The sequence below is a fragment of the Gadus morhua genome, chromosome 4, assembly GCF_902167405.1.
Source record: "Gadus morhua chromosome 4, gadMor3.0, whole genome shotgun sequence".
Classification (NCBI taxonomy): domain Eukaryota; kingdom Metazoa; phylum Chordata; class Actinopteri; order Gadiformes; family Gadidae; genus Gadus; species Gadus morhua.
In genome coordinates this window covers 39,680,514-39,705,994 of record NC_044051.1, presented here as the reverse complement: position 1 = coordinate 39,705,994, position 25,481 = coordinate 39,680,514, and the positions used below count along the sequence as shown (strand labels likewise).

General features: G+C 50.6%; 2 protein-coding genes across 5 annotated transcripts; both read left to right on the top strand.

The window, feature by feature from the left end:
• Nucleotides 1–124: 124 nt before the first annotated feature.
• On the top strand, nt 125–20,799 carry zc3h13 (zinc finger CCCH-type containing 13). Of its 4 annotated transcripts, none has more exons than XM_030353389.1 (21): nt 125–487; nt 1,252–1,425; nt 1,792–1,839; nt 2,013–2,116; nt 3,372–3,483; nt 4,085–4,193; nt 5,073–5,302; nt 5,667–5,815; nt 6,633–6,839; nt 7,460–7,630; nt 8,463–8,836; nt 10,293–10,760; nt 11,395–11,724; nt 12,630–13,083; nt 13,621–13,820; nt 14,092–15,363; nt 16,055–16,858; nt 17,669–17,812; nt 18,272–18,472; nt 19,621–19,784; nt 19,997–20,799. In XM_030353389.1, exons 2-21 carry the CDS (start codon nt 1,261–1,263, stop codon nt 20,318–20,320), a joined length of 6,030 nt encoding a protein of 2,009 aa, XP_030209249.1. In that variant the 5' UTR covers nt 125–487; nt 1,252–1,260; the 3' UTR covers nt 20,321–20,799. The 4 variants fall into 4 exon arrangements, with proteins under 4 accessions (XP_030209249.1, XP_030209248.1, XP_030209251.1 ...); XM_030353388.1 differs by having other exon boundaries at nt 4,082–4,193; XM_030353391.1 differs by lacking the exon at nt 1,792–1,839.
• A 1,329-nt stretch (nt 20,800–22,128) lies between these two features.
• On the top strand, nt 22,129–24,962 carry LOC115541599 (60S ribosomal protein L31). The gene is made up of 5 exons (XM_030353394.1): nt 22,129–22,228; nt 22,689–22,792; nt 23,326–23,451; nt 24,410–24,522; nt 24,892–24,962. Exons 2-5 carry the CDS (start codon nt 22,689–22,691, stop codon nt 24,921–24,923), a joined length of 375 nt encoding a protein of 124 aa, XP_030209254.1. The 5' UTR covers nt 22,129–22,228; the 3' UTR covers nt 24,924–24,962.
• Nucleotides 24,963–25,481: the final 519 nt, after the last annotated feature.

Genomic DNA, 25,481 nt, shown 5'->3' with positions numbered 1-25,481 from the left:
GTGTGGAACGCTTCGAGACCAACATTCTTATTAGGAAATTATTTTATAACTGTAGATAATTTTTTATTATTTGATTACTTTTACTTATTATTATTTTATTACTTGAGAATAATTCTTATTTTTTATTACTTGAAGTCCCGCATATTGTACTCCATATCACCTATAGGGGGCGGTCGTATTGGGGCCCAATAAGTGCAACAAGTAGGACGCTTTTAGTACTCCGTGTCCCTAGGGGGCGGTCATGCGTCCCGCTTGCAGTACTCCATACCACCTATAGGGGGCGGTCGTGCTGCGGGCGCTTCTTCCTCGAGCCTCCCAGCGGTAAAGCGGCGACCAATCACCGCACGCGAACCCGTCGCCAACATGAAGGCATACAGGGGAGCCTGCTCGTAGCTTCCTTTGAAGCAAATGAATTAAACTCGTCTTTCCATGAAAGTGAACTCCCGTACTGGACACAAATAGATGCGACACCGAATAAATATTTTGGGTGAGGCCTGTTTTTAATATATTCGCTTTGTTGTTGTGAGTGGGGAGCGGTGTGTGTGTGTGTTGTGGGTTTTTGGGATAAGGCTTTGTAGGCCGCAGTGTATCAACGGTGCGCGGAGTCCTGCATGATACTGTTGTGCAGAAACTATATATTTTGCGTTATAAGTGCGCACTCGTATCCGGATTGCATGCATATCATCGCTGATCTACCGCAGTAACAAAAGGAAAATCATCCAGCCAACATTTTTATTGTAACCGATTGTTTACTAGGTAATAAAACAGTAATATTGTCAATCCCACACAGAGCCAACCGTATCCCATTTGTTTAACTATGTAAGCGTTGTTTTAAGTAAGCCTGACCATAGTAGAATCAGTTCTCATAAGATTACTGATTTTATGTTTGCATTGGCTTTCTAGTACTAAATCTTAAATACATTGCTTTCATTTTTTTTTACATTGCCTTTATTTTCTCTCATTTATTTATTGTATTTTATTACTTCATTTGATTGAATGTTTGCTTTAGCTTTCTGCTAAATCTTAAATTGATTTCACTTTCTATAATACATTTTTTAATCTTTGCCTTTGTTTTCTATGATCTTTTATTATTTTCTTACATTTTATGACATGTTTCTACCTGAAGCAATTCTGAGTCTAGCTTGTGTATGAAAAGTGTATATAAAGTGTATATAAAGTGTCTATAAAGTTGCCTTGCCTTGCCTAAATGTCCTCCCTTGTTCACTTTTTGGTTGTGTTTTCGCCTCCCAGTCCTGCAGAATGTCCAAGATCAGGCGGAAGGTAACAGTGGAGAATTCTAAGACCATATCCGACAGCAGCAGCACCGCCAGCAGCAGCGCCGCCAGCGCCAACCCCGCCGCCGCCTCCCGTCGACCCAGCGTATTCGAGAGACTCGGGCCAAGCACTGGGAGTAATGCTGTTGATGTGAGTGACACTCGCTCACTCACTCACCCCTTTGCACTCACTCACTCACTCACTCACTCACTCACTCACTCACTCACTCACTCACTCACTCACTCACTCACTCACTCACTCACTCACTCACTCACTCACTCACTCACCGGGAGTAATGCTGTTGATGTGAGTGCCACTCACTCACTCACTCACTCACTGACTGGGTGTAATGCTGTTGATGTGAGTCCCCTCACTCACTTACTCACTCACTCACTTACTCACTGGGTTGCAGCAATGGAAATCAGTGTCTAATATGTAGTTATTTAAGAGTCTGGGGGTGCTGTATTTGGCAAAACCTGACCCCTGACACACTTTTTACGTTGTTTATCCTGGTAGGTGGCAGAGAGACTTTGGGAGAAAGTTCCACCATTAGAGGCATTAGAGGCAAGTTGATAGTAGTTTTGTTTGGCAACTATGAAGCCACTTACGAATATTCATATCTCTTTATTTGTGTAGTGCAATAATAATACCACAGAGTGTAATTATCATTGACTCCTCTGCTTCCGATTGGCTCCCTCCAGCCCACCTGACACTGGCCCTGTTTGTGTGTGTTTCAGAGTCAATGTAGGAACTGGTTGAAGACTGGGAACTGCAGCTACGGTACCACGTGCCGCTACACACATGGCCCCCAGCAGCGAGGCAAAGGATTCAGTTTCAGCCGGTAAGGACGATTCATGGCCCTGACTCTCGGGCAGGAAGCGTCCCCTATGAGACTCACTGTCTGACAGAACGCCTTGAAGAGATATTACTGAAGGACTATTCTATGGCGATATGTTTTTCTGACTGTTTTTTTTAGAAACACTACTGCCTGACTGTTTTAGAGAGACAGACATTACTTTTTTGCAGAGTCATGACTGTTTTAGAGAGTGAAATGACTTTTAATAGACATGCAGTATCCCTGCCTGACTGTTTTATAGAGACATGACTAGGGATGCACCGATCCGCTTTTTTCACCTCCGATACCGATACCGATATCTGAGGTTTAGTATCGGCCGATACCGATCCGATACTGATATAGAAAAACAGCGCGAAATTATGGCTACAAACTGTAAGTTTCATTGAGGGGAAAAGACTGGGATCATGAGACTTGAATTTTTGGAGTTGCTTTATAAGGTTTGTGGTATTAAAGCTAGAAGGTTTAGTACCACCCCTCGGGACATTTACTTTGCATATGTTGCATGTAGCCGTGGAGCTTGCTGGCTTAGGTAAAGTGAAATAGCTCCAGATAGCAGATCCTTTTGCTCGCTCCATTTTGCAATCACTGTAGGCTCCGCACGGCGTGTTGCTTGTTTATGACGTCACTCACAGCGCTCAGCATAGAAACTGAATAGATCAGCCAATAGATAGATAGATACACTTTTATTAATCCCCTGAGAACATTTTCGTGGGAAATTCAATTATCAAAGCAGCAAGGTAGTAGGAATAGGATTCAAGTATGTACATAAACGTAAAAGAAAAATAAATAATAATATATATATATATATTTTTTTTTAATATGGATCGGCCCATTTGTCACCGATACCCGATCTAGAAATGTCTTCAGTATCGGTACCGATACCGATACAAATATCGGATCGGTGCATCCCTAGACATGACTGACTGACTGTTTTAGAGAGTGACGTGACTTTTTATAGAGACAATCATTTCTGACTGCTTTATAGAGACTGACATGACTTTTAATAGATATACAGTATACCTGCCTGACTGTTTTATAGACACACGACTGACTGGCTGTTTCAAAGATAATTGACCGGATGGTTTTCAAAGAGACCTGACTGTTAAACAGAAACATGAAAGCCTTGTTTATAGAGAGACACTTTACTGACCGTTCTGTTACGATGTGTCCGCCCGAACGCCTGGTTTAGGGCGACCTCACTGTCTGACTGTTGTCCCGTGTCCCCTGTGCCCCCCCCCAGGTCAGCAGAGAGGCCCCCCGGTGACCTGCGGGAGAGAATGAAGAATAAGAGACAGGATGCTGACTCAGAGAAGAGAGACTTAGAAGAGCCCACATCGCCCCCCACCGTTAAAGTGAGTACCCCCACCGTTAAAGTGAGTACCCCCACATCGCCCACCACCGTTACAGTGAGTACCCCCACATCGCCCAACGTTACAGTGAGTACCCCCACATCACCCACCGTTACATTGAGTACCCCCACATCGCCACCGAGCCGTCCCGTCGGTCCACTGTCCGTCACCTCAACCAGTGGTGCTCAAACTCATTCCTCCAGTGCACCCCCTCTAAGATTTATTTTCAGTCGAGTACCCCCTTAACCGGCACAAAACATTTTTGGGAGAGATTTTCCTTTTTTTACATGAATCATTATGCTATTATTTTTTTCAGTGTAAACATGAACATTAAATGGGTGCAAATACTTATAATTTAGTGAGATCCACGGTGCTTCATGCAACTGTTTTGCCCTCAAAAGAAAAGCAGCGCCAAGGGATGGTCAGAGCGATTCTTATTGTCTAGCTTTCAGAATTGAAACTTGCTCAGGGTGATATTTTTTTGTAGTGGGCCTATTTTGTACCTTATTTACTTTTCAGAGTACTCCAAAGTACCCCAACGGGTACGCGAACCGCCATTTGAGAACCACGGCCCTAAACGCCTGTTTCCTCTCTCCCCCAGCAGAGAGATTCATCCCGCGGCCGACACCGGGAGAAGGAGGACATCAAGATAACCAAGGAGCGCACCCCCGCCAGTGAGGAAGAGACCGCCGAGTGGGAAGCCAGTCGCGAAGGTGAGCGTCCGTCCGTCCGTCCGTCCGTCCGTCCGTCCTTCCCCTCCCCCCGACCGCTGGGAGTCAGACCCCTCCCCGACAGCCAGAGTCTAGACTGCTCTACCCCCATAATATGGCTGTGAGGGTGCGTGAAAGTTTAGTTGCTGATTGTCCGGAAAATAAAAGTTTTACATGGCTAGATGATTGTAACGTGTTCTTAAAGGGATACGGTAGACCGGAGCTAAACTTCTTAAAGGGATACGGTAGACCGGAGCTAAACTTCTTAAAGGGATACGGTAGACCGGAGCTAAACTTCTTAAAGGGATACGGTAGACCGGAGCTAAACTTCTTAAAGGGATACGGTAGACCGGAGCTAAACTTCTTAAAGGGATACGAGAGATCGCTGCTAAACTTCTTAAAGGGATACGTTAGACTGGAGCTAAACTTCTTAAAGGGATACGTTAGACTGGAGCTAAACTTCTTAAAGGGATACGGTAGACCGGAGCTAAACTTCTTAAAGGGATACGTTAGACCACAGCTGTACTTCTTAAAGGGATATGTTAGACTGCAGCTGTACTTCTTAGGATACGTTAGACCACAGTTCAACTTCTTAAAGGGATACATTAGACCTGGCTTGACGTGTTCTTAAAGGTAAATGTTAGACCGTAACTGAACTTCTTAAAGGGATATTTTAGACCACAGCTGAACTTCTTAAAGGGATACGTTAGACCTGGCTTGACTGTGTTCTTAAAGGTATATGTTAGACCGTAACTGAACCTCTTAAAGGGATATTTTAGACAACAGCTGAACTTCTTAAAGGGATATGTTCGACCTCAGACGGACTGCTTCGTAACAGGTTCTTAAAGGGATACCTTCCAACCGTTTTTCCGTACGTTCCAGACTCTGACGTCGGGGACTACGACTACGAACTCTCGCTGGAGATGAAGCGGCAGAAGATCCAGCGAGAGCTCCTCAAGCTGGAGCAGGAGAACCACGAGAAGAGGGAAGAGATCGTCATCAAGAAGAAGAAGGAGAAGGAGGAGGTGGCGGCCTCCACCATCACCACCAGCTCCTCCACCGCCGCCAACTCCAAGACTCGAACCGGCAACCCCAGCACCACCACCACCAAGGTACCAACAGGGGGCAAGGCACAGATCACATCGATGACAAAATCTGGCGTCAGAGCAGCAAAGGACGGAGAACATAACCCTACAAATGGTCCAGATGCTAAATAATCAACACGTCTATAAACGATACATGTAACACTACATGTATCGCATACACAATCTAAAGCATATCTTTGCGTTGTCATCAAAAGATTTACATATACCGGCCAATGTTTTGTAAATTTACATCTGGTTTTACATTAGTTTTACATATTTTGTTAAGTACAGTTGGGTATCATGATACCATTAGCCGGCCTACATTCCTGAGGTGACGTCGTTCAAACAGCTCTGACTATCGTAATATTCTTCCCCCACCCCCTCCCCCCAGGGGTCTCCCGAGCGCTCCAGCTCCAAGGAGTCCCCCGCCTCTAGGAAGTCCAGCGGCTCCCCCAAACACAAGGGCTCCTCCAAGGGCCCCGGCTCCGGGAAGAAGGAGAAGAAGGCGTCGGGGGCCTCCCCCCTCTCCGACTCCACCAGGTGAGCGGTCCGCCGGCGTGCCCCTGGCCTCACGTCGTCACACTGTGTTTAATCCAGCTGCAGCCGTGGTCCAAAAGGGACTTGAGTGGAGTGTGGTCAGTTATGAAGTCGCAAAACCCAAAAAGAGTGAGACTCGTAGAATCAGACCCCAAAAAGAGTGAGACTCATAGAATCAGACCCAAAAAGAGTGAGACTCGTAGAATCAGACCCAAAAAGAGTGAGACTCGTAGGATCAGACCCCAAAAAGAGTGAGACTCGTAGAATCAGACCCAAAAAGAGTGAGACTCGTAGAATCAGACCCAAAAAGAGTGAGACTCGTAGAATCAGACCCAAAAAGAGTGAGACTCGTAGAATCAGACCCAAAAAGAGTTAGACTCGTAGGATCAGACCCCCAAAAGTGTGAGACTCATAGGATCAGACCCCAAAAGAGTGAGACTCATAGGATCAGACCCCAAAAAGAGTGAGGACATTTCATAGCGGTTGGTGGAGAACTGGGACATTTTAGCGTCCTTTGGCTTTTGTCGGGACTCAGGACATGCAACTCAAAATTGGGCTGTCCCGGCAAAACCGGGACATCTGGTCACAAGCGATAAAAAAGCGTGTTGAAATGTGCGTTTGACAACGCGCGGGCCACACTAACACTAAACTTTGATGTCAAGTAGGGGGCCACAAAATATCATCCCGCGGGCCTCAATTGGCCCCCGGGCCGCGAGTTTGAGCCCCCTGTTGTAGCGTGCACCCGTCGTCATAGAGATCACGGCTCCGACCTCTGTGTGACGTGTCACTCACCGCTCTGCCCTCTCCCTCTCGCTCCCAGGTCGTCGAAGGGGGGCCACGGCAAGAAGAAGGGGCCTCGCACGCCCAGCCCGCCGCCGCCGGTCCCCACCGAGGGCCCCGTGCCGGGCAAGAAGCACAAGGGGAAGCACAAGAACAAGGAGAAGCTGGCCGAGGAGAAGCCCCCCAAGGAGGGCAAGGACCGCGGGCGGGACGCCGAGAAGCACAAGGAGAAGAAGGACAAGAGGAGGTAGGTCTGGGGGGCGGGGCGGGGGGTGGAGCCTATGGGGGTGTAGGTCTCGGGGGGCGTGGCCTAGGGAGTGTAGGTCTGGGGGGCGGAGCCTAGGGGGTGTAGGTCTGGGGGGGTTCTGGGTTGAACCCGTATATTGCTCTTTTTCGTCGGGGAGCTGATTCGTGGTATCGGATATTTTTGAGGCGGACAGAATCCGAACTGTTGTCTGAAACATCGGAAACTCATATTTTTTTACTTTTCGATGCCGTGACCCGTCTCTGTGGTTAATTTTTGCTGCAGGGGACCGAGGCGAGGGAATAATTAGCCCTGTAAAATAAGCAATACATTCTCAACATTTAAAAGCTGGTTAGCACGTCTCTAGACATTTGTCAGCACGATAACTAATAAAACGACTGACAATTTGTCGTTCTTAACTGTCTGTTGATGTGACGTCGACATTATATAGTTTGCATTTCTATGTTCATCGTCAGCCATTTTTGTTTTAAGGTGTAAATGAACCCCCTATTTCGACACAAATAAAAAAAACAAGTCTTGTGGTATCATTTTAAATGTAGTTCTATATATGAATACCATTTTTTTATCGAAAGATCAACCGATTGTTCTCCAACCGTCCCCAGGGACCGATCCGACAGCTCCCACAAGGCCAAGCGCTCGGCCGCCTCGGAGGAACGCTCCGGAAGCCTGTCGTCCCCCATGAGGGACCCCAGCCCCCCCTCCAGGAAGAAGTCCGCCTCCCCCACCAAGACCTCGTCCCACAAGACCCCCGGCCCGGCCTCCTCCCCACGCAGGTCAGTACGGCCCCCCTCGGCAGAATATCAGCGGCACCTATTGGACGATGAGTAGAGGAGGTGGCTGCTGATTGGTTGATAGTCAACACGTGTTTTTTGAGGACAGACGATATGGGAGGAGATGTGTTTCTAAAACAACTAGGAAGAGCGATCGATAGAAATTGATTGATCCCTGAAATGACGGCGTCAGAAGCTCCATTCCGGAAACGGGAGAGTTATGTTAAAGAAAGGAATGATAAAATAAACGTCTTTGTCACAAAACGAAAGCAAACTGTAAAGTTAGTCGGTGTGAAACGTAAAACCCAAAGGTAAGGGCAGAGCAGAGAACCATGCAGAGCAGCTAAAGGAATCTGCGTCGGTTTACGCCGTTTACGTCTCACGTGTGCAAGAATTATGAAATTCAATAAAGCAATTCAAACGAAAAAGAGCGGGAACGCGGTCTGCTTGGGACACCCCCGCCTGCTACCCCCCCCCCACCCCCCCACCACACATCGCAATGATGGCGTCGGGCTCTTCTAGGGCTGCTCGATTATGAAAAAAAAAATCACGATAATAATCACGATTATTTTGGTGAAGATGGAAATCAGGATTATTCAAAGGATTATTTTTGAGTTTGAAAACATGACGCACTGAGAACTTCGTCTTAAAAAAAATACACAAAATGTTCAGAAAGACATTTTTCAAATCAAATTTATGCACAGAAATGTATCCAGCTGTTCTTTCTATAAAACATTTAATAAAAAAATTAATAAAAAATAAAAAAATCGATTATATTAGCGGTGTTTTTCGTGTACATGTGCTACAGTGTCCTAACGTCCTCTCCCTCCCACAGGTCCCCGTCTCCCCCACCCCGCCACCGCCACACCCCCACCCCCCCCCGCCACCACTCCCCCTCCTCCCACTCGGGCTCATCCGCCCAGCGCCACTCGCCCTCCCCCCGGGGCCGCCGACGCGCCTCCGTCTCCCCCGGTTACCATCGGGACGCCACCAACGCCGCCGCCGCCGCCCCCTCCTCCGGCCGAGGGGCCGGCAGCGCCACCCCCCCGGGCTCCGGCTCCAGGCGCTCGCGGTCGCCGCCCTACTCCTCGCCGTCGCATCGCCGCGGCGAGCGCGCCAGCCCCGGGCGCCGCCAGGACCGGAGCCGCGGCGAGCGGGAACGGAGCCCCCTGCCAGCCGCCCCCCCGACCTCGGACAAGAGGAGAGATGGTGAGCGCCGCGCGAGTGCCGGGGTTCTTTACTATTTGTACTTTTTGACCTTTAACCTTTGACCTTTGCCCTCGCTGAAAGAGATCCAACTCTTAGCCATTTCACCCTGGCACCTTTTAAGACGAACATTCTCTATATTCTCTCATGCTCTATATTGTGGATACATCGTAAATAAATGAAGTATTGATGTATTCGCAAAAAAGATTCAGCGTTAGGGTGTTGGAAGCCCGGCCCGCGAACTTCGACGTGTTGGAAGCAAAACACAGAATTCCGCTGCATGCTTTGTTTCACTTCCTGCCCGCTAAACGCTCTGCCACGTCGCCGTCCTTCGGCTAAAGTATCTGGTATATCTGCTGTATGTGTGAACAGGTCTGTAGCGGCTTATCTCTGGACGTGTGTTGCATTGCATCTGTAAAAGTTCATGTGTGAAAGGCCCGTCTGTGTGTTTCTGGTCACACAGTCTCTCTGGTCACTCTCTCTCTCTGGTCACTCTCTCTCTCTGGTCACTCTCTCTCTCTGGTCACTCTGTCTCTCTGGTCACTCCGTCTCTCTGGTCACTCCGTCTCTCTGGTCACTCCGTCTCTCTGGTCACTCAGTCACTCCGTCTCTCTGGTCACTCCGTCTCTCTGGTCACTCCGTCTCTCTGGTCACTCTTTCTCTCTGGTCACTCAGTCACTCTTTCTCTCTGGTCACTCTTTCTCTCTGGTCACTCTTTCTCTCTGGTCACTCAGTGTCTCTGGTCACTCTTTCTCTCTGGTCACTCTTTCTCTCTGGTCACTCTTTCTCTCTGGTCACTCTTTCTCTCTGGTCACTCTGTCACTCAGTGTCTCTGGTCTCTCTGGTCACTCTGTCACTCAGTGTCTCTGGTCACTCTGGTCACTCTGTCCCTCTGGTCACTCTGTCTCTCTGGTCACTCTGTCTCTCTGGTCACTCCGTCTCTCTGGTCACTCCGTCTCTCTGGTCACTCCGTCTCTCTGGTCACTCAGTCACTCTTTCTCTCTGGTCCCTCAATCACTCTTTCTCTCTGGTCACTCTTTCTCTCTGGTCACTCTTTCTCTCTGGTCACTCTGTCACTCTGGTCACTCTGTCACTCTGGTCATTCCGTCTCTCTGGTCACTCCGTCTCTCTGGTCACTCTTTCTCTCTGGTCACTCAGTCACTCTTTCTCTCTGGTCACTCTTTCTCTCTGGTCACTCTTTCTCTCTGGTCACTCTTTCTCTCTGGTCACTCTGTCTCTCTGGTCACTCTATCTCTCTGGTCACTCCGTCTCTCTGGTCACTCTTTCTCTCTGGTCACTCTTTCTCTCTGGTCACTCTGTCACTCAGTGTCTCTGGTCACTTGGTGTGCTTGTGGTCTCTCTGCGTCTCTCTGGTCACTCTGTGTGTCTCTGGCCTCTCTGGCTGTCTCTGGTCTCTCTGGTCTCTCGGTCACTCTTGTCTTCCCCCTCGGTCCCCCAGAGAGCCGCGGGAAGCGGGACAAGGACTCCAGCCGGGACGAGCGGGACTACGAGCCGGAGCAGAGCTCGTCCCGGGACGACCGGGAGAGCCGGGAGCAACCGCGGGAGCGCCGGGACGGGCGCGGCGACCGCGGCCGGGAGTCGACCCGGGAGCACGCCCGGGACGCCAAGGAGACGAGGGAGACCCGACCGGACCCCCGCTCGGCCCGGGAGTCCCTGGAGCGCCGGGACCGGGAGCGGGACAAGGAGCGCGAGAAGGAGCGGGAGAAGGAGAGGCCGGAGCGCAAGGAGGAGCCGGCCTCGGCGGCGGCCCAGGAGGAGAGGGGCTACGGGAGGGGCCACGGGGGGCGGGAGGAGGCCGCCCGCGGGGAGGGGAAGGCCGAGGGCCGGAGTACCGAAGCCCGGGCGGAGAGGAACGGGCGGGGCCGCGGCCGGACCGCCGACGCTCCCGCCGCCGCCGCAGAGAAAAGTGAGATTCCGGTTTTGTTCCCGGGGTTTGGGGCGTTCCCGGGTTTAAAGGTTTACGTTATAAAGTGCGGTTGAAAGTATAATATATATTTTATATTAAGACTGCTTGGTTTATAGCATTTGTTTTAATGCTTTTAATCAAACCGTCTTAAGATAAAAAAAATATACGTTTTAGTTCACATCACAAAAGTATAATAAAAAATATCTGAATTTTAAAATGTTATCCTACAAATGATATTGAATATATACAAATAATAAAAAAAAATATATATATATAAATATATTACATTCAAATTTCTTTCATTTGAAATAAGATCATACAAAATTATCTTATCTGGTGCAACCAATTAATATAAAAACCATGCGTTGAAAAAATATTTTTTTATATTCAATATTATATTCCTCACAAAGAATATAATAATGACATCAGCCCTTTTTAACTTCCGGCAAGGCAACCTCATTATGCACGTTTTTATTAACAGAAACTCAAAAAATAAAATAATCAAATCAAACGGATAAGTTAAAGAAAACGAAGGCCAAGTAAAACGGGTTTACGGGTTAGCAGGAAGCTAATGCTAACATGAAAGCCTTCAGTCTTAAGTCTTCAGGGAGTTAATCCTTTCTTACCCCCCCAGGCTCCACCAGGACGTCCCGCGGGGCCCCGCCTGAGGGCAGCCACGACAGCTGGGAGTCCCGCAGCGGCTCGGCCCGGGAGCGCAGCACGGAGCGCACCAGCGAGCGCGGCGGCGGCGGCGGCGGCGGCGGCGGCGGCGGGAGCGCCACCGGGAGCGCCGCCGCGGAGCGGGCCCCCGAGAGGGGCTCCGACCGGCCGGCGGAGCGGGGGGACCGCTACGAGGGCGGGGACCGCCGGGGGGAGGCGTATGAGCGGCGAGGAGGAGGAGGAGGAGGAGGGGGAGGGGGAGGAGCCAGCGGCGAGCGGGACCGGCGGGAGACCCGGGAGAGAGGTAGGACCTGTCGGCCGCCGAACCCGGACCGTCGAGGGTTGGATTGTAGAACCCGGACCGTCGAGGGTTGGATTGTAAAGTCAAAACGCTAAGTTGTAAAACTACAAAAATATAAAAAGGGGATCAAATAGGGCCTAAAATTTTTTTGGTTTGGTTCCGGTTTTCGACCGACCCTGTCAATTTATGTGCGACCCAAATTATTTTATGAGCTTTAAAAAAAAAAAAAAATAATAATAATAATATATATATATATATATATATATATATATATATATATATATATATATATAATCACAATATATAATTTGATACTGCTGCAGCCTGAAGAATCCTCAGTGTTCATTAGTTAAACCATACACTTTTGTTTATTACCATATTTGTGATAAGGAAAAATTTAATCACATTTAATTGTCAACATTTAACTCCACAAACTCGTTTTATACTTAAAATAATGAACACTGTTATTGAGTTGCAATGTTGAGCCGAGTCCCGGTCATTTAAGGCGGTCGTCTCGAGATACCCGTTCTGTTCTTTTTGGCGACCCCTGTGTGGATAAGCAGTGATTGTTCCAGTAGAACCCCTCCCCTAGTTTGTGACATTCATAATACTCCGAATGCGAGGGCCTTCTCAGTAGGCTGTAGGCTCACTCGGCGATCGATGGTGACCTGACATACATGGATTCACGTGAAAAGCTTTGAGAACGCCACTTTAGAAGTGAATAGTGACCTTTCACTCATTTCAAAAACTTGAATGCTCTCTGCCCTGGCTCTGTATCTCCCCCTCACTAGTGAGGGATTCAACCCATCAACCTCACACAACCATGTCCCCCACATAGTCTTTTTCTCAGATGAACAGGAACAAAGAGCAGGAAGTGACCAGGACTGTGTTTCTTTCCCCGTTCCCAGATCAGAGGGCGGCTTCCCCGAGCCGACACCAGGAGCCGGAGCGCGAGGAACGCCGCGGCGACCGGGGCGAGGACCGCCGGGAGGACCGCAACCGCGACCGGGAGCGCGAGAGGGAGAGGGAGAAGGAGCGGGAGAAGGAGCGGGAACGCGAGCGGGAGAAGGAGAGGGAGCGGGAGAAGGAGAAGGAGCGCGAGGCCGAGCGGGAACGCACCCGGGAGCGCGACAGGGAGCGCGAGAGGGAGCGGGAACGGGAGCGGGAGAAGCGGGAGCGAGAGAGGGAGCGGGAGCAGGAGGAGCGCGAGAGGGAGCGCCGGGAGAGAGAGAGGGAGAGGGAGCAGCGCGAGAGAGACCGCCAGCGGGAGTGGGAGGAGCGGGAGAAGGAGCGGCGGGAACGCCGAGAGGAGCCGCGGGAGGAGAGGGCGGCGAGGGAGTCCCACGACGACCGCAAGGCCAGGTACGTATCCACGGCTACCGTTTCACCCTCGTTCGTGGTCATGCAGCCTAGCGACAAGATCGTCCTGGTCATGTGACCGTGATCCATTTCGCTGCACGGATCAGGCTGTAATCAAGAGTGTTTATGATGCTTGTTTTTGCATTTATTTATTTTGAAATGCATTTACTTATTTAGACAGTGTTTTTATTTAGTAACACCCAATCAACGGCTAACTTCCCTCTGATGTAATCAACTAATAGCTTGGAAGATAGTTTGCTAAACTGAAGTGCAGACATGGAAGATCAGAAGATCAAGATGATTCCTCAGTTGCATAAAATTGCATGGTTTAAAAAAAAAAAAAAAAAAAAAGATCGTAATGTTTTTAGCGGAAAGTAAACTCATTCGAAAATATAGTTTTTCCGAAATGCGTCAAAGAAGGTGTAAAGAATCAGCTACCTCCCTTACTTTGACATAATATCCCCCGGATTAGAAAATAAATCAGACAAACAGTCGTCCCGCGAAGACTAACGTTCCGATCTTTTTCTTTTCCCGCCGCAGCCGTAAGCGGCACCGCGGCGAGAACACCCCCAGCCCGCGGCCGTCCCCCAAGCGCGCGGCGCGCGAGGCCAGCCCCGCCGACAGCGACGGCTACAACAGCGCCGAGGAGAAAAGTGAGCGCCCCATTGGCCGGGGGCAGGCCAAGCTCCACCCACAGCCCCTCCTACCGAACCCGGTGTTCCCGCCTCCCACCTCCGACAGTAGGGAACCAATCTTTATCAGGGAGCCAATGAAATGACAACGGGACACGCCGGGCATTTGGAACGCACACGTTTAACGCATCTTTGTATCTTTTTTTTTTTTTTTTGAATTAGTATTTATGATTATTGATGTGTGTGTGTGTGTGTGTGTGTGTGTGTGTGTGTGTGTGTGTGTGTGTGTGTGTGTGTGTGTGTGTGTGTGTGTGTGTGTGTGTGTGTGTGTGTGTGTGTGTGTGTGTGTGTGTGTGTGTGTGTGTGTCTCTCTCTCTAGGCGGGGATAAGCACCGCCTCCTGAGTCAGGTGGTGCGGCCCCATGAGCCTCTGCTGCGCACGCCGCCCCGGGCCACGCCCACTTCCTCCGACGACAAACCGGGCCGCTGGAAGGAGGAGGAGCGCCGCGGAGGGGGCGGGGCCGAGAAGAGGGACGGCCGCGGTCGCCACGACGACCCCGAGCCCCGCGGCGGCGAGCGAGGGCGTGGCCCGCCGGACGGCGCCCGCTCCGACTCCCGCGGCCGGGGGCGGGACCCGCCCCGGGACGCCAGCCCCCCTCCGCCGGCCGTCGCCGTGGCGGCCGTCGCCGCGGGCGACGACCGCGACTCGGCCGGCTCCCAGGAGAACAAGAAGAAGGGCAAGTCGGCGCGGAAGGGCCCGAAGAAGAGCGGCGGCCGCAAGGACGAAGAGGCGCCGGGCCGGGACGCCGACCCCCCCGCCGCCGCCGCCGCCGCCCAGGCTCCGCCCCCCGTCACCGAAGCCCCGCCCCCCGCCGCCCTGCTTCCGGCGCCGCTGCAGCACTCGCCGCGCAAAGGGGCGAAGAAGAAGATGGAGAGGAAGGCCAAGCGGCCCCGCGGCGGGGGGGCGGAGTCCGACGGCTCGGCCGAGGACGACGCCCACCTGCCCCCGGGCAAGCGCCGGCGGGGGCCCCGCACCCCCCCGGGGCCCTCCCTGAGGCCGGGCCCCGCCCCGCCGCCCAAGATGGACGCCAACTTCAGCGACTGGTCGGACGAGGAGGTGGGAGGAGGAGGAGGGGGCGGGGCCACGGAGACGGCCCCGCCCCCCCGCCCGGACCGGGGGCCGCCCCCCCCGGCCGAGCGGGCCCCCGTGGAGCTGCTCCGCCGGGGCGGCGGCCCCCGGCGCGGCCGGGAGCGGGAGCGGGGCAACGCGGCTGCCCCCGCCATCGCCCCCCTGCTGCCCCAGGAGCCCCCCCACCTGCTGCTGCCCACCCTGCCCCCCCAGCCCCTCATGTCCCAGCCCCTGCTGCGCAAGCCCCTCCCCGAGGGGTCCCGGGGCGTCGGGGGCGGGCTCCAGAACCGCGGGGCCCTCCCCCCCTCCTCGCGCCGCCTCCGCTCGCCGTCCGGGGAGCCGGCGGGGCGCGAGGACCCCCCGGGGGCCCGGCCCGGCGGGGGCCGCCGCGGACGCATGCAGGGGGCCCCCCCCTCCTCCCGGGACCGGGAGCGGGCGGGGCCCGGGGAGCACGCGTTCACCGAGAGGAAGTCCCGCATCGACCAGCTGAGGAGGGGGGAGCCCAGCCGCAGCACGTCCTCAGGTGAGCGCACGCACGCACTCACTCACTCACTCACTGACACAACTCACTCACCTCACTCAACTCACTCTCACTCTCCTCACTCTCTCTCACCTCACTCTCTCACTCACCTCACTCCCTCACTCACCTCACTCTCACTCACCTCACTCTCACTCACCTCACTCTTTCACTCACCTCACTCTCACTCACCTCACTCTCTCACTCGCCTCACTCTCACTCACCTCACTCTCTCACTCACCTCACTCACCTCACTCACCTCACTCTCTCACTCACCTCACTCTCTCACTCACTCACTCACTCACTCACTCACTCACCTCACTCTCACTCACCTCACTCTCTCACTCACCTCACTCTCACTCACCTCACTCTCACTCACCTCACTCTCACTCACCTCACTCTCTCACTCACCTCACTCTCTCACTCACCTCACTCTCACTCACCTCACTCTCTCACTCACCTCACTCTCACTCACCTCACTACCTCACTCACTACCTCACTCACTCTCTCACTCTCTCACTCTCTCACTCTCACACTATCACACTCTCTCACTCTCTCACACTCTCACTGACTCACCTCACACTCTCACTGACTCACCTCACTCTCTCACTCTCAATCTCTCACTCTCACTCTCACTCACTCACTCATCACTCAAAAGCCTCTAACCCAGCCGTTCACCCCCCCCCCTCCCCCTCAGACCGCCAGGACTCGCGCAGCCACAGCTCCCGCCGCAGCTCCCCGGACTCGGAGCGCCAGGGCCGCTCGCGCTCGCGCGCCGGCTCCTACGACAGCCGCGAGCGCGGCGGCGCGGCCGGCGAGCGCGAGGCCTTCGACCGCAAGGAGCTGCGGCCCCCGGCCTCCTCCCAGCAGCCCCTGCTGTCCCAGCAGCCCCCCCTCCCGGTCCTCCTCCTCCAGCAGCAGCAGCAGCAGCAGCACCTGCTGCCCCCCCAGCAGCAGCCCCCTCTCCTGGGCCAGGCGCCCCTCCTCCTCCAGCCCCTCCCCCCCCCCCACCAGAACCCCCGCGACTGGGACCGCGACTGGCCGGGCCAGGGCCTGGCCCCCCACGGGCTGGCGGCGGCGCGCGGCCGCGAGCCGCTGCTGATGCGGCCGGGCCGGGAGCCCCTCCTCCGGGACCTCCGGGAGCGGGAGCGCCTGCTGCCCGAGGGGCTGATCCAGCAGCACGAGCGGGAGCGGGAACGGGAGCGGGAGAGGGACGCCCGCGGGGAGAGGGGCGGGCCGGGGGAGCGCGGCGGCGGCGGCGGCGGCGGCGGCGACAGGGAGCGTGACCGCATGATGATGATGATGATGGAGATGGCGCCGCACGGGGATCCGCGGGCGCCGGGGCGCGGCGAGGGCGTGATGATGATGATGCGGCCCGAGCGGCCCGAGTACGAGCCGCTGCTGCCCCGGGAGGCCTTCAGCGGCGAGGGGGAGAAGCCCGGGAACAGCCACCAGCCCGGAGGCGGGGAGGCGGCGGCGGACAGGGCCGACAGCGTTGACGGTAGGCCGGAGCGGAGCCCAGTGGTTCAGGGGAGGGGCTAATGGAGGGGGCGGAGACTGAGCACTCTTAAGAAACAAGTTGAACAAGTTTTCTTTTTCTTTCTTTTTTTTTCTTTTTCTTTCTTTTTTTCCTTTTTTCTACCTTTTTTTTCTCTTTCGTTCTTTTTTTTCTTTATTTAAGTCCTTTCACATTGTTAAAGACATACACACAATACCCCATTGTGTGTAAGGGAGTCCATTTCTTCTATTGACTTGAGAACATCGCTCCTCTGGATCTGAACCCCATGCAGGTTTAAAGCTGGGGGAGGCCAATTAATTTTAGGAGGATATTTTTGGTCGTATTTGTTGTTATTGTCTTAGTAGTCAGACAACGATCAATAAATCTCCCCCAAAATGAATTATCTAAAAAATGTATCGGATGCAAGACGCGTCTGTCTGGCTACACACCTAATTTTCACATTTTCGAATCACGATTCTGTCTACTTTTTGCACTTAGAATGCCTTCAATTTAAACTATCAAAGAATTAATTAAATTAATTTAGACGGGTCACACTTGCCGACTATTAGTGGCGCCGTGGGTTTAGTCTAGTTAATATGGTCGAATCTCCAGACAAAGCTTCTGGGTTCACTTAATGTCTGCCCCCTGAACCCCCTACCTTCGCTTTAAGTACGTGAACTCGTGTTCATCTGAATTCAATTAATGGCTTTGGATTAAAGTGCATCTTTGAATGGTTTCCTCCCAGTATGGCTCAGTGGTGGCGTCTATTTCTCCCGGCCGTGCTAACACCCACGCCTCGCTTGCCTCCCACAGGGGATGACGACCCCAAGGAAGACGACAGCCAATCGGTGGTCTCCGGGGGCGAGGAGTACGAGCCAATCAGTGACGACGAGCTGGACGAGATCCTGGCCGGCAGCCAGAAGAAAGAGGACCAGCAGGACGACGAGAAGATCACAGGTAGACGACTAGCCACCGACCGCTAACCACCGACGAATTAGTTATCCCAGTGTCTTTAAACCCCTAACCTATAATGAATTATTCCTACCAGTGTCTAGCCCCTAACCTCTTACTAATAAGTTATCCCAGTGTCTTTAGACCCCTTACTTGTAATTAATTTGTCCTAGCAGTATCTCACCCATACCCTTTAATTAATTAGATCTTCCAGTCACTAACCTTTAACCACTAATGAATGAGTTATTCTAGTCTCAAACCTCTAACCTTTAATTAATTAGATCTTCCCGCCACTAACCTTTAACCACTAATGAATGAGTCATTCTCTAACCCCTAACCTTTAAGTAATTAGTTCTTCCAGTTACTAACCTTTAACCACTAATGAATGAGTCATTCTGGTCTCTAACCTGTGATGAACCCGTCCTCCCGGTGTCTGACCTCTGACCCCCTGCCTGTGCGTCCCAGGCCCCCTGGACGTGATCGACGTGGACTGGTCCAGCCTGATGCCCAAGCAGAAGGCCGAGGCCCGGGCGGCGGGGGCCGCCCTCCTGCGCTTCACCCCCGGCGCCGTGCTGCTCCGGGCGGGCATCTCCAAGCGCCTGGCCGGGCCCCGGCTCCTGGAGCAGGTCCGAGAGGTCTGCCGGGGCGAGCTGGAGGACCCCAAAGGTACCCACCCGGGGGGGGGGGGGACGAGATCGTTCTAGTCGTTGCCCGGCTGCGGTTCGGGTCGGCGTGCGTTAGGGCTTTGACTTCTGCCCGAAAATCATATTAGAAGTTTGTTTGTTTATTAATATTAATATTCGAATATATTCGAATATTTATTAATAATATTTTGACCCATTAAATGCCTTCAGTAAGACCTGGATTGGGATTCGCAAGGTTTGTTTACCGGCGTTGCTATGGTTACCGGTCCTGCGTGTTCCAACGCTTTATTAGGTTTCTGATAAACCGCTGTCTAATCAATACTTCATTCACTGCCTCTTCCGTGGTCGTTACAATATTATGAAGAGACTGCGTCGGGTTCTCCGACGTCTCTCCCTCTTGGCCTGCCCACAACAGGTTCCAATATTAAGGGCTGCCTAATATTCCTTCGAATTTTGATTTTTTTTTTGTAATTCGAATCACAGTCGAATAACGTAGTTGGGAGTCAAAGCCCTAGCGTGTGTCGGGTTGAACCGTGATGACCGGGTTTCCGACTGCTTTCCTTTTTCTTTTCTTTTTTTATATTACAAAAAAGTATCAAACTACCGAAACCCTGATTATGCCTCTATAGACGGGTGGGTGGAAACGACCAGTGTGCCTGAAGCTACTCTCTGTGTACCTGGTGCAATTTTTATTTTTAACTTGGTCGTGCTGGGTTATTGTGTTCTGTACTCACTCCGGTTCTGATGGACCACTTTGACGGGTCACTCTCTCACTTGCACGATTGATCAAGCTGCTAAACGACTAACTGTAGGAAGCTTGTGTTTATTCAACCGCTGGAACGTTTGAATTTAAGACTTAAAACGGCGGTGTCTTATAGTATCAGCACGATGGGGAGCTAGCTTACTGTACAAATGTCTGGTTTTGCTTCAACGGGAAGGGTTTGAAATGGTCAAATGTTCCCTGTATCATCAAAACGATTATATTAACCGAACATTTACGGTAGAATTAGGAATAAACGTAACTAGGCTATAAGGAAATCACACATCAAGGTGGCTTAAGGCGACAGTGTAAGCGGCAAATGTATCGATGCTAACTACTAGCGTAGCGCATGGCCGTGCTCTGTGACGCGGTTGTTAACGCTGTGCCCCCCCCCCCCCCCCCTCTTCCAGACGCCGACAAGCTCTTCGAACACGACCTGGGGGCCCTCAACATGGCCGCCCTCAACCGGCGGGTGGAGAGGGCGGGGTTGCTAAGCAACCTGGGCCCCTGCTGCAAGGCCCTGTGCGCCCGTCGGGACTTCGCCATTCGCCGGCAGCTGCTGAAAAACGACAAGGTGGGCGGGGTCTCACTCGGCGTCCGACAATGACAGAGCGGCTTCAATTTTGTTGTCAACGCAAACACACGCGTGCGCACACGCACACCACCAGGGAAACACACACGGAGAGACGCTAATCAGAAAGGGAACATTTCCCCGTCGCTCCCCACGCCTGTGCTTCCTAACTCCTCCCCCCTGTGTCCCCCCGCCCCCCCTCCTCCCCCTCCCAGGGTCTGATCAAGCAGATGTACCCCGTGACCCCCGGCCTGGACACGGAACTCATGCAGCTCAGCATGCGTCTCTTCCGGAGGAGCATGTCTGCCCACGCCGCCGCCGCCGCCACCCCCACCACCCCCGCCACGCCAACCCCCACCACCCCGACAACCGCCGTCACCCCGACCGACAAGACCGACGGAGCAGCCCCGCCTCCGGCCGCCACCGACGCCCCCACCTCACCACCACAGACACCGCCCGAGGCAGACGAGGAGGCGGCGGCGGCGGCCACCGGGAGCGGCCAACCGGGCGCCGTGCCGACGGAGATATCTGTCTCCTGAACCGATTAGACGCCTTTTTAGTATTGAATCTTTTCTTTTCTTTTTTATATACGTGTGTGTGTGTGTGTGTGTGTGTGTGTGGCCCATTCGCCTACACACCCGCTAAGCGATCGCTTCGTTACATAGGCTCTTTGTTTGTTTTTGGTTTTTATTAATCGCGTCGCAAAACAACGTTTTGTGAGCTATTTACATACAGTCAGTGCTTATAACTTTTTTCATTTTGTGTGCGGCTGAGAGTCCAGTGTAGCTGAGCCATGAGACTTGGGGCCCGTGTGGAGGTCGTGTACAATGAACTACAGCGAAGAGAGAAGCGAGAGGCTGCGGAAATTAGACGGCGGTGGATTTGTGTTCAGGAGATTTTAGAAAACCCCGGGTGCAATGCATCTCTCGCCGCGTGAAATGATCTGTTTTCTGTGTCCCTCTGTGTTGTGCATTGGATACTTAATCTGTGCATTAAAATGGTTAGATGTTTGAGTGTTTTTTGGCATCGGGTTTCTTACTTTATGTGAAATGACGTTGGAATACGATGTTCACCAGCGCTGATAATGTGACGCATGAGGCCCTGAAATGTGGGTGTGCGTTTGTGTTTTTGTTTTGCACTATGGAAAGATGAGCTTCATTTAAGTATTATGGTCTTTGTTGAACTGATGAACGAACCCATGAACAAGGGTACCCCGGGTGAACTTCATCGCTCCCCTCAAATAAGCACTGGCAAGCCATTCTCTGCCTGAATGTATTTATTTTTTTGTCTTACCATTATTCATACTAGCTGCTTGTCCCTATGTGCTTGTCTAATGTGTTTATTATGAATGGCTTGGCAATGACTTTGCAACAGATCCGAGATGGCTGAACCCCCACCCCACAGTAGAGACGGTGGGGCTGACTACTCAGTGTTGCCATTTTGGATCTTCCAGTAAAGAGCCACCACCACCTCCAACATATCAACAAAACACCCTACTAAGAATAACGGTGCATTATTCATCGCACTTATGAGCACTGACATGTATTGCTTTTTGGTGCCTGAGAAACGGGAATGAACACATTGAAGAGGGGTTAGATAGTGAACCTTCATTTCCTCAGTACATCATGGTGGCCCTGGACAAAGTTGTGAGTGATTGGGAAGCAGGCATTGCATGCTTAGCAGGAAGAGACACTGACCTGGGGAAATAATCTTGGAGTGGAAAGATGATAAACTGGCCCATCAGTTAGAGCATCACTGGCATCAAGGTGGTGTTTGTACAGTAAAGACACGATTTATTTGTCAATCATAATCCGTTATTACAAAGCCTTGCCTTTTTGACCGTTTTTTAGTAACTTGGAATAAATCATGATTCGTTTTTTAAATGTACATCAATATATACGTTTATCAGGGAAACCATGTTTTCAAAAGTGTTAATGTGTAATTTATTTGTTTGTATTTTTAATGTAGTCAGGGTTCCCAAGTAATATCTGTATGCCTTTATTTTTAGCACAAATTAACCAAGAAGCCTGAATTGGGAATACGGTGAGTTTGGGAATATATAAAGTGTTTCTTCCGAAACCAGTCGTATAGTACAGAAAATTAAAGTAATATGCAAGTAGCTATAAAGTTCGAGAAGGAATAATGCTGGTAGAAAAAGAAGATCCTGCCCTAGTGTCCCGAGTTTTACTGTTCTAAATATAAATGGTCGATACATAAATATAAATTCCTTTCAATATATATATTTTTTTATCAATACGAACGCCTTCTATGGTGAAGAATGGTTATTAAACTGCACTGTATTTCGCTGTGCATGTAAACATTTTGTAGTAGGAACTAAGCTATTCTTCTGTTCCTGCGGAGAGCATTTAAAACGGACCGAAATCCATTACCCAGGATGCTCGGCGGATGATATTTCCTTCCAACTTCCGCTTCAAATTCAAGCCGAAGTGAGTATTTTCTCCGGATTTATATTTGAACAATCTAAAGCCATCCTGCTGTGTATAATGTGTCAATCTGTCACTTTTTCACATGTATATAAACTCCGATGTCTAATATTCATCGGTGTTGCATTATGAACCCGTTTCTAAACTTAAAAACATAACTAAAGTAGGAAAGGGTCGACGTCTGAGTTGCACGGTCCGGAGGGAGCTCGGCGGACCGGGCTTGGTTGTATTTACGTTTTTCAACGCGTTTAACTTACCAAATGTTACGTCTAACATGATTGTTATAAAGCTTTGAAAATAACCTAAGCATTTGGCGTGTGCTGTAGTTTGGTTTTCATTCACACATGAAACGGAACGGCCATCGACTTTGGATTCATTTCTACACACGCGTACTCGCATGCACTCACAATGTACATTGAAATAATTTAGCATTGCATTAATCTCCCCTTTCTGTTCCTCTCAGATGGCCCCAACAAAGAAAGGTGAGAAGAAAAAGGGGCGTTCAGCCATCAACGAGGTGGTCACCAGAGAGTACACCATCAACATCCACAAGCGCATCCATGGCGTGTGAGTTACCGCTGCATGTCAACACAACAGATGTATAGGAAACTGGAATACGACTGTACACCAGGGATATACTATCTCCAGTGATGTGATATAATTCCACCTTTGATTCTGCTTTACAATACATTGATTAGTTCACTGCATGAGTGATGTCTTTTCTTAGCGTTTATTTAATAATTGTACGATTTAGAATGGTCATCACGAATACTAACCGTGTCTACTGGGAACTACAGTATTTATTCTCTATTTGACGATGTATATATTTAAATACTAGCTTTTTTTGTGGTTGTTCAGTCTGGGAAGCTGTTAACCGTGCATGGTGTTTTCCCATAGTTTTACAAATCAGACTTTCAGATCACAAATCTGATTTAACTGGATATTGACAGTGAATTCAAACCCTGCTAGCAGAATCAAGTACAAAGGTTACTCTTTAGGACTGCCGTCTAGCAGCAGTGAATTAAAGTTAATCTTCAGGACTGCCGGATCCCAGATGAGGTTGCCCGCTAACCACGTCCCTTCTCCCCGTGCCTTTCCAGGAGTTTCAAGAAGAGGGCCCCTCGCGCCATCAAGGAGATCCGCAAGTTCGCAGTGAAGGAGATGGGAACCCCAGACGTCCGTGTGGACACCCGCCTCAACAAGGCCGTGTGGACCAAGGGTGTGAGGTGAGGAGCCGGCCTGGGAGGGTCACTGGTCCCCGTGGAGCCCTCCATAGCAGGAGTGTAGTTTGGGCCTTTAAACCCAGCCAGGGGCGTTTGTTGTGGAGTCGGTGTGTAGCTTAGGAGGGGGTTTGTTGCTATCTGCCTCAGGTGGAGCCTACTTCGCCTAGTTGCGTACCCGAGTTGGACTTGGTGTATTAGGGGTGCTATTTCTTAACGTGGCCCGGTTTGTTAACCATGGATGAGCCTAGGGTGACAATATTCACACTATAATTCTACTGAACTTGAATATTCACTTGATTCTGACGAACGAGGTATATCTAAAGTATAACACATTCAAAGATATCTTTTAAAAAGGCTTCCGATCTTGTGCTAAGTGACGGATGGAACCTGCTTCCCATTGCATTTCAGAAATCAAATGTAGTTATTTCAAAGCATGGATAAGTTAAAACATGTTGCGTAGAGTACAACGTAGGCAAACGCGTGCCGCGACTACCGTTGGTTTAATGCAGTAGGTTTACCCAATCGGGTCATCTTAATCCCGCATTAACTCTTAATGTTGTGTGCAGTGTTGCGAATACGTCTGATTTATCTAATTGCACATTTAAAGGGGCAGAATTGTCCCTTGGCTTTCTGGGAGGCATTTATATGTTGAGAGACTCTGCTTGACTTCCACTGTGCTGGCTATGGGGCAACAGCTTGTGTCTTCTGGACTTAAATGGTTAAAACCAGCCCTAGGACATCGAAGCACAGATAAATACATGGAGTAATATTAAAAGTATTTCCTATAGTGTGGAGTATATCCCAAAAGTATTCAAATGATCTGTTTGTAGTTTGTGGCACAATTAATGGAATTGTTATGATTTAGTATTTGTGGATAGAAGACGTCCCCGACACTGCTCAGGGATTAGATGTGCTCCGTGCTCGGTGTTCTTGAGGTTAACCTGTGTCTGCCCGTCATCAGGAACGTGCCCTACAGGCTCCGCGTGCGCCTGTCCAGGAAGCGTAACGAGGATGAGGACTCTCCCAACAAACTGTACACCCTGGTCACGTACGTCCCAGTCACCACATGCAAAGGTGAGCGCCGGTAACCTGGAACACTGCGTTGTATTCAACCATACGTCGGCCTGATGTAGGGCTTGGTTGAATTTTGATCATGATTTCAATTTTTTTTGGGGTCAAACGATCTCGAAACTAATTAAATCGAGATGAAAGTTTTGTTTTTGTTTCATGCATCATGTTTTCAAAATCAAAAATATTCGTTTGAATAATCGGGTCTATGATTTTAAAAAAGAACATTATGGAGCAGCCCTTGCATGATTCTTGAACGGTCCTCGCCAAAAGCAGTCTGAGCTGTATTCAGCTTCTTATTTTAGTAGTTTAACTTTTTCCTGAATGATGTGAACTGTTTTTAATGCCCTCTTCTTCTTCTTTTTCGTGCTACAGGACTTCAGACAGTCAACGTGGATGAGAACTAAGTGTCCCCTCTAAGAGTGGAATAAAATTGTAAAAACAAACCTTTTCTCTTGTCTCTTTAATTCTCCACCAAGAATTCATCAACAATGGTCTCATTGGACCAGGAAACGACACAAAACATTTATGCATTGGGGCTATGAGAAACAATAGAATGATGGTGTTTGTTGCATGTTCATCAGAACGCTTTTGTTCCATGGAGTTGGAACAGGAAATGTGTGTTGATTAATGTGTTAGCACTGAATACATTGTAGAGATGGGTTTCGAAATCCCCAAATAAATGAATAGATCCATTGTCAACTTGACTATAACATGATGAAACACAAAGCACTTGCTATATTGAGAACCAAATGTACATTATTAACCCGAAACCTCTATTACATGGGCAGGGCGAATAGACATTGAATGACGGGTCAAGCCAAACTGTCGCCATTGTAACACACTGCCACCAGATGGTGACAAAGAACCCCTGATATGATTGAGAGAAATATACCAGTTTCATCTGAATCCACGATCATGGAATGTTAACACCTATTTAAATAGCAAGTGTCTCCAGGGCCTGA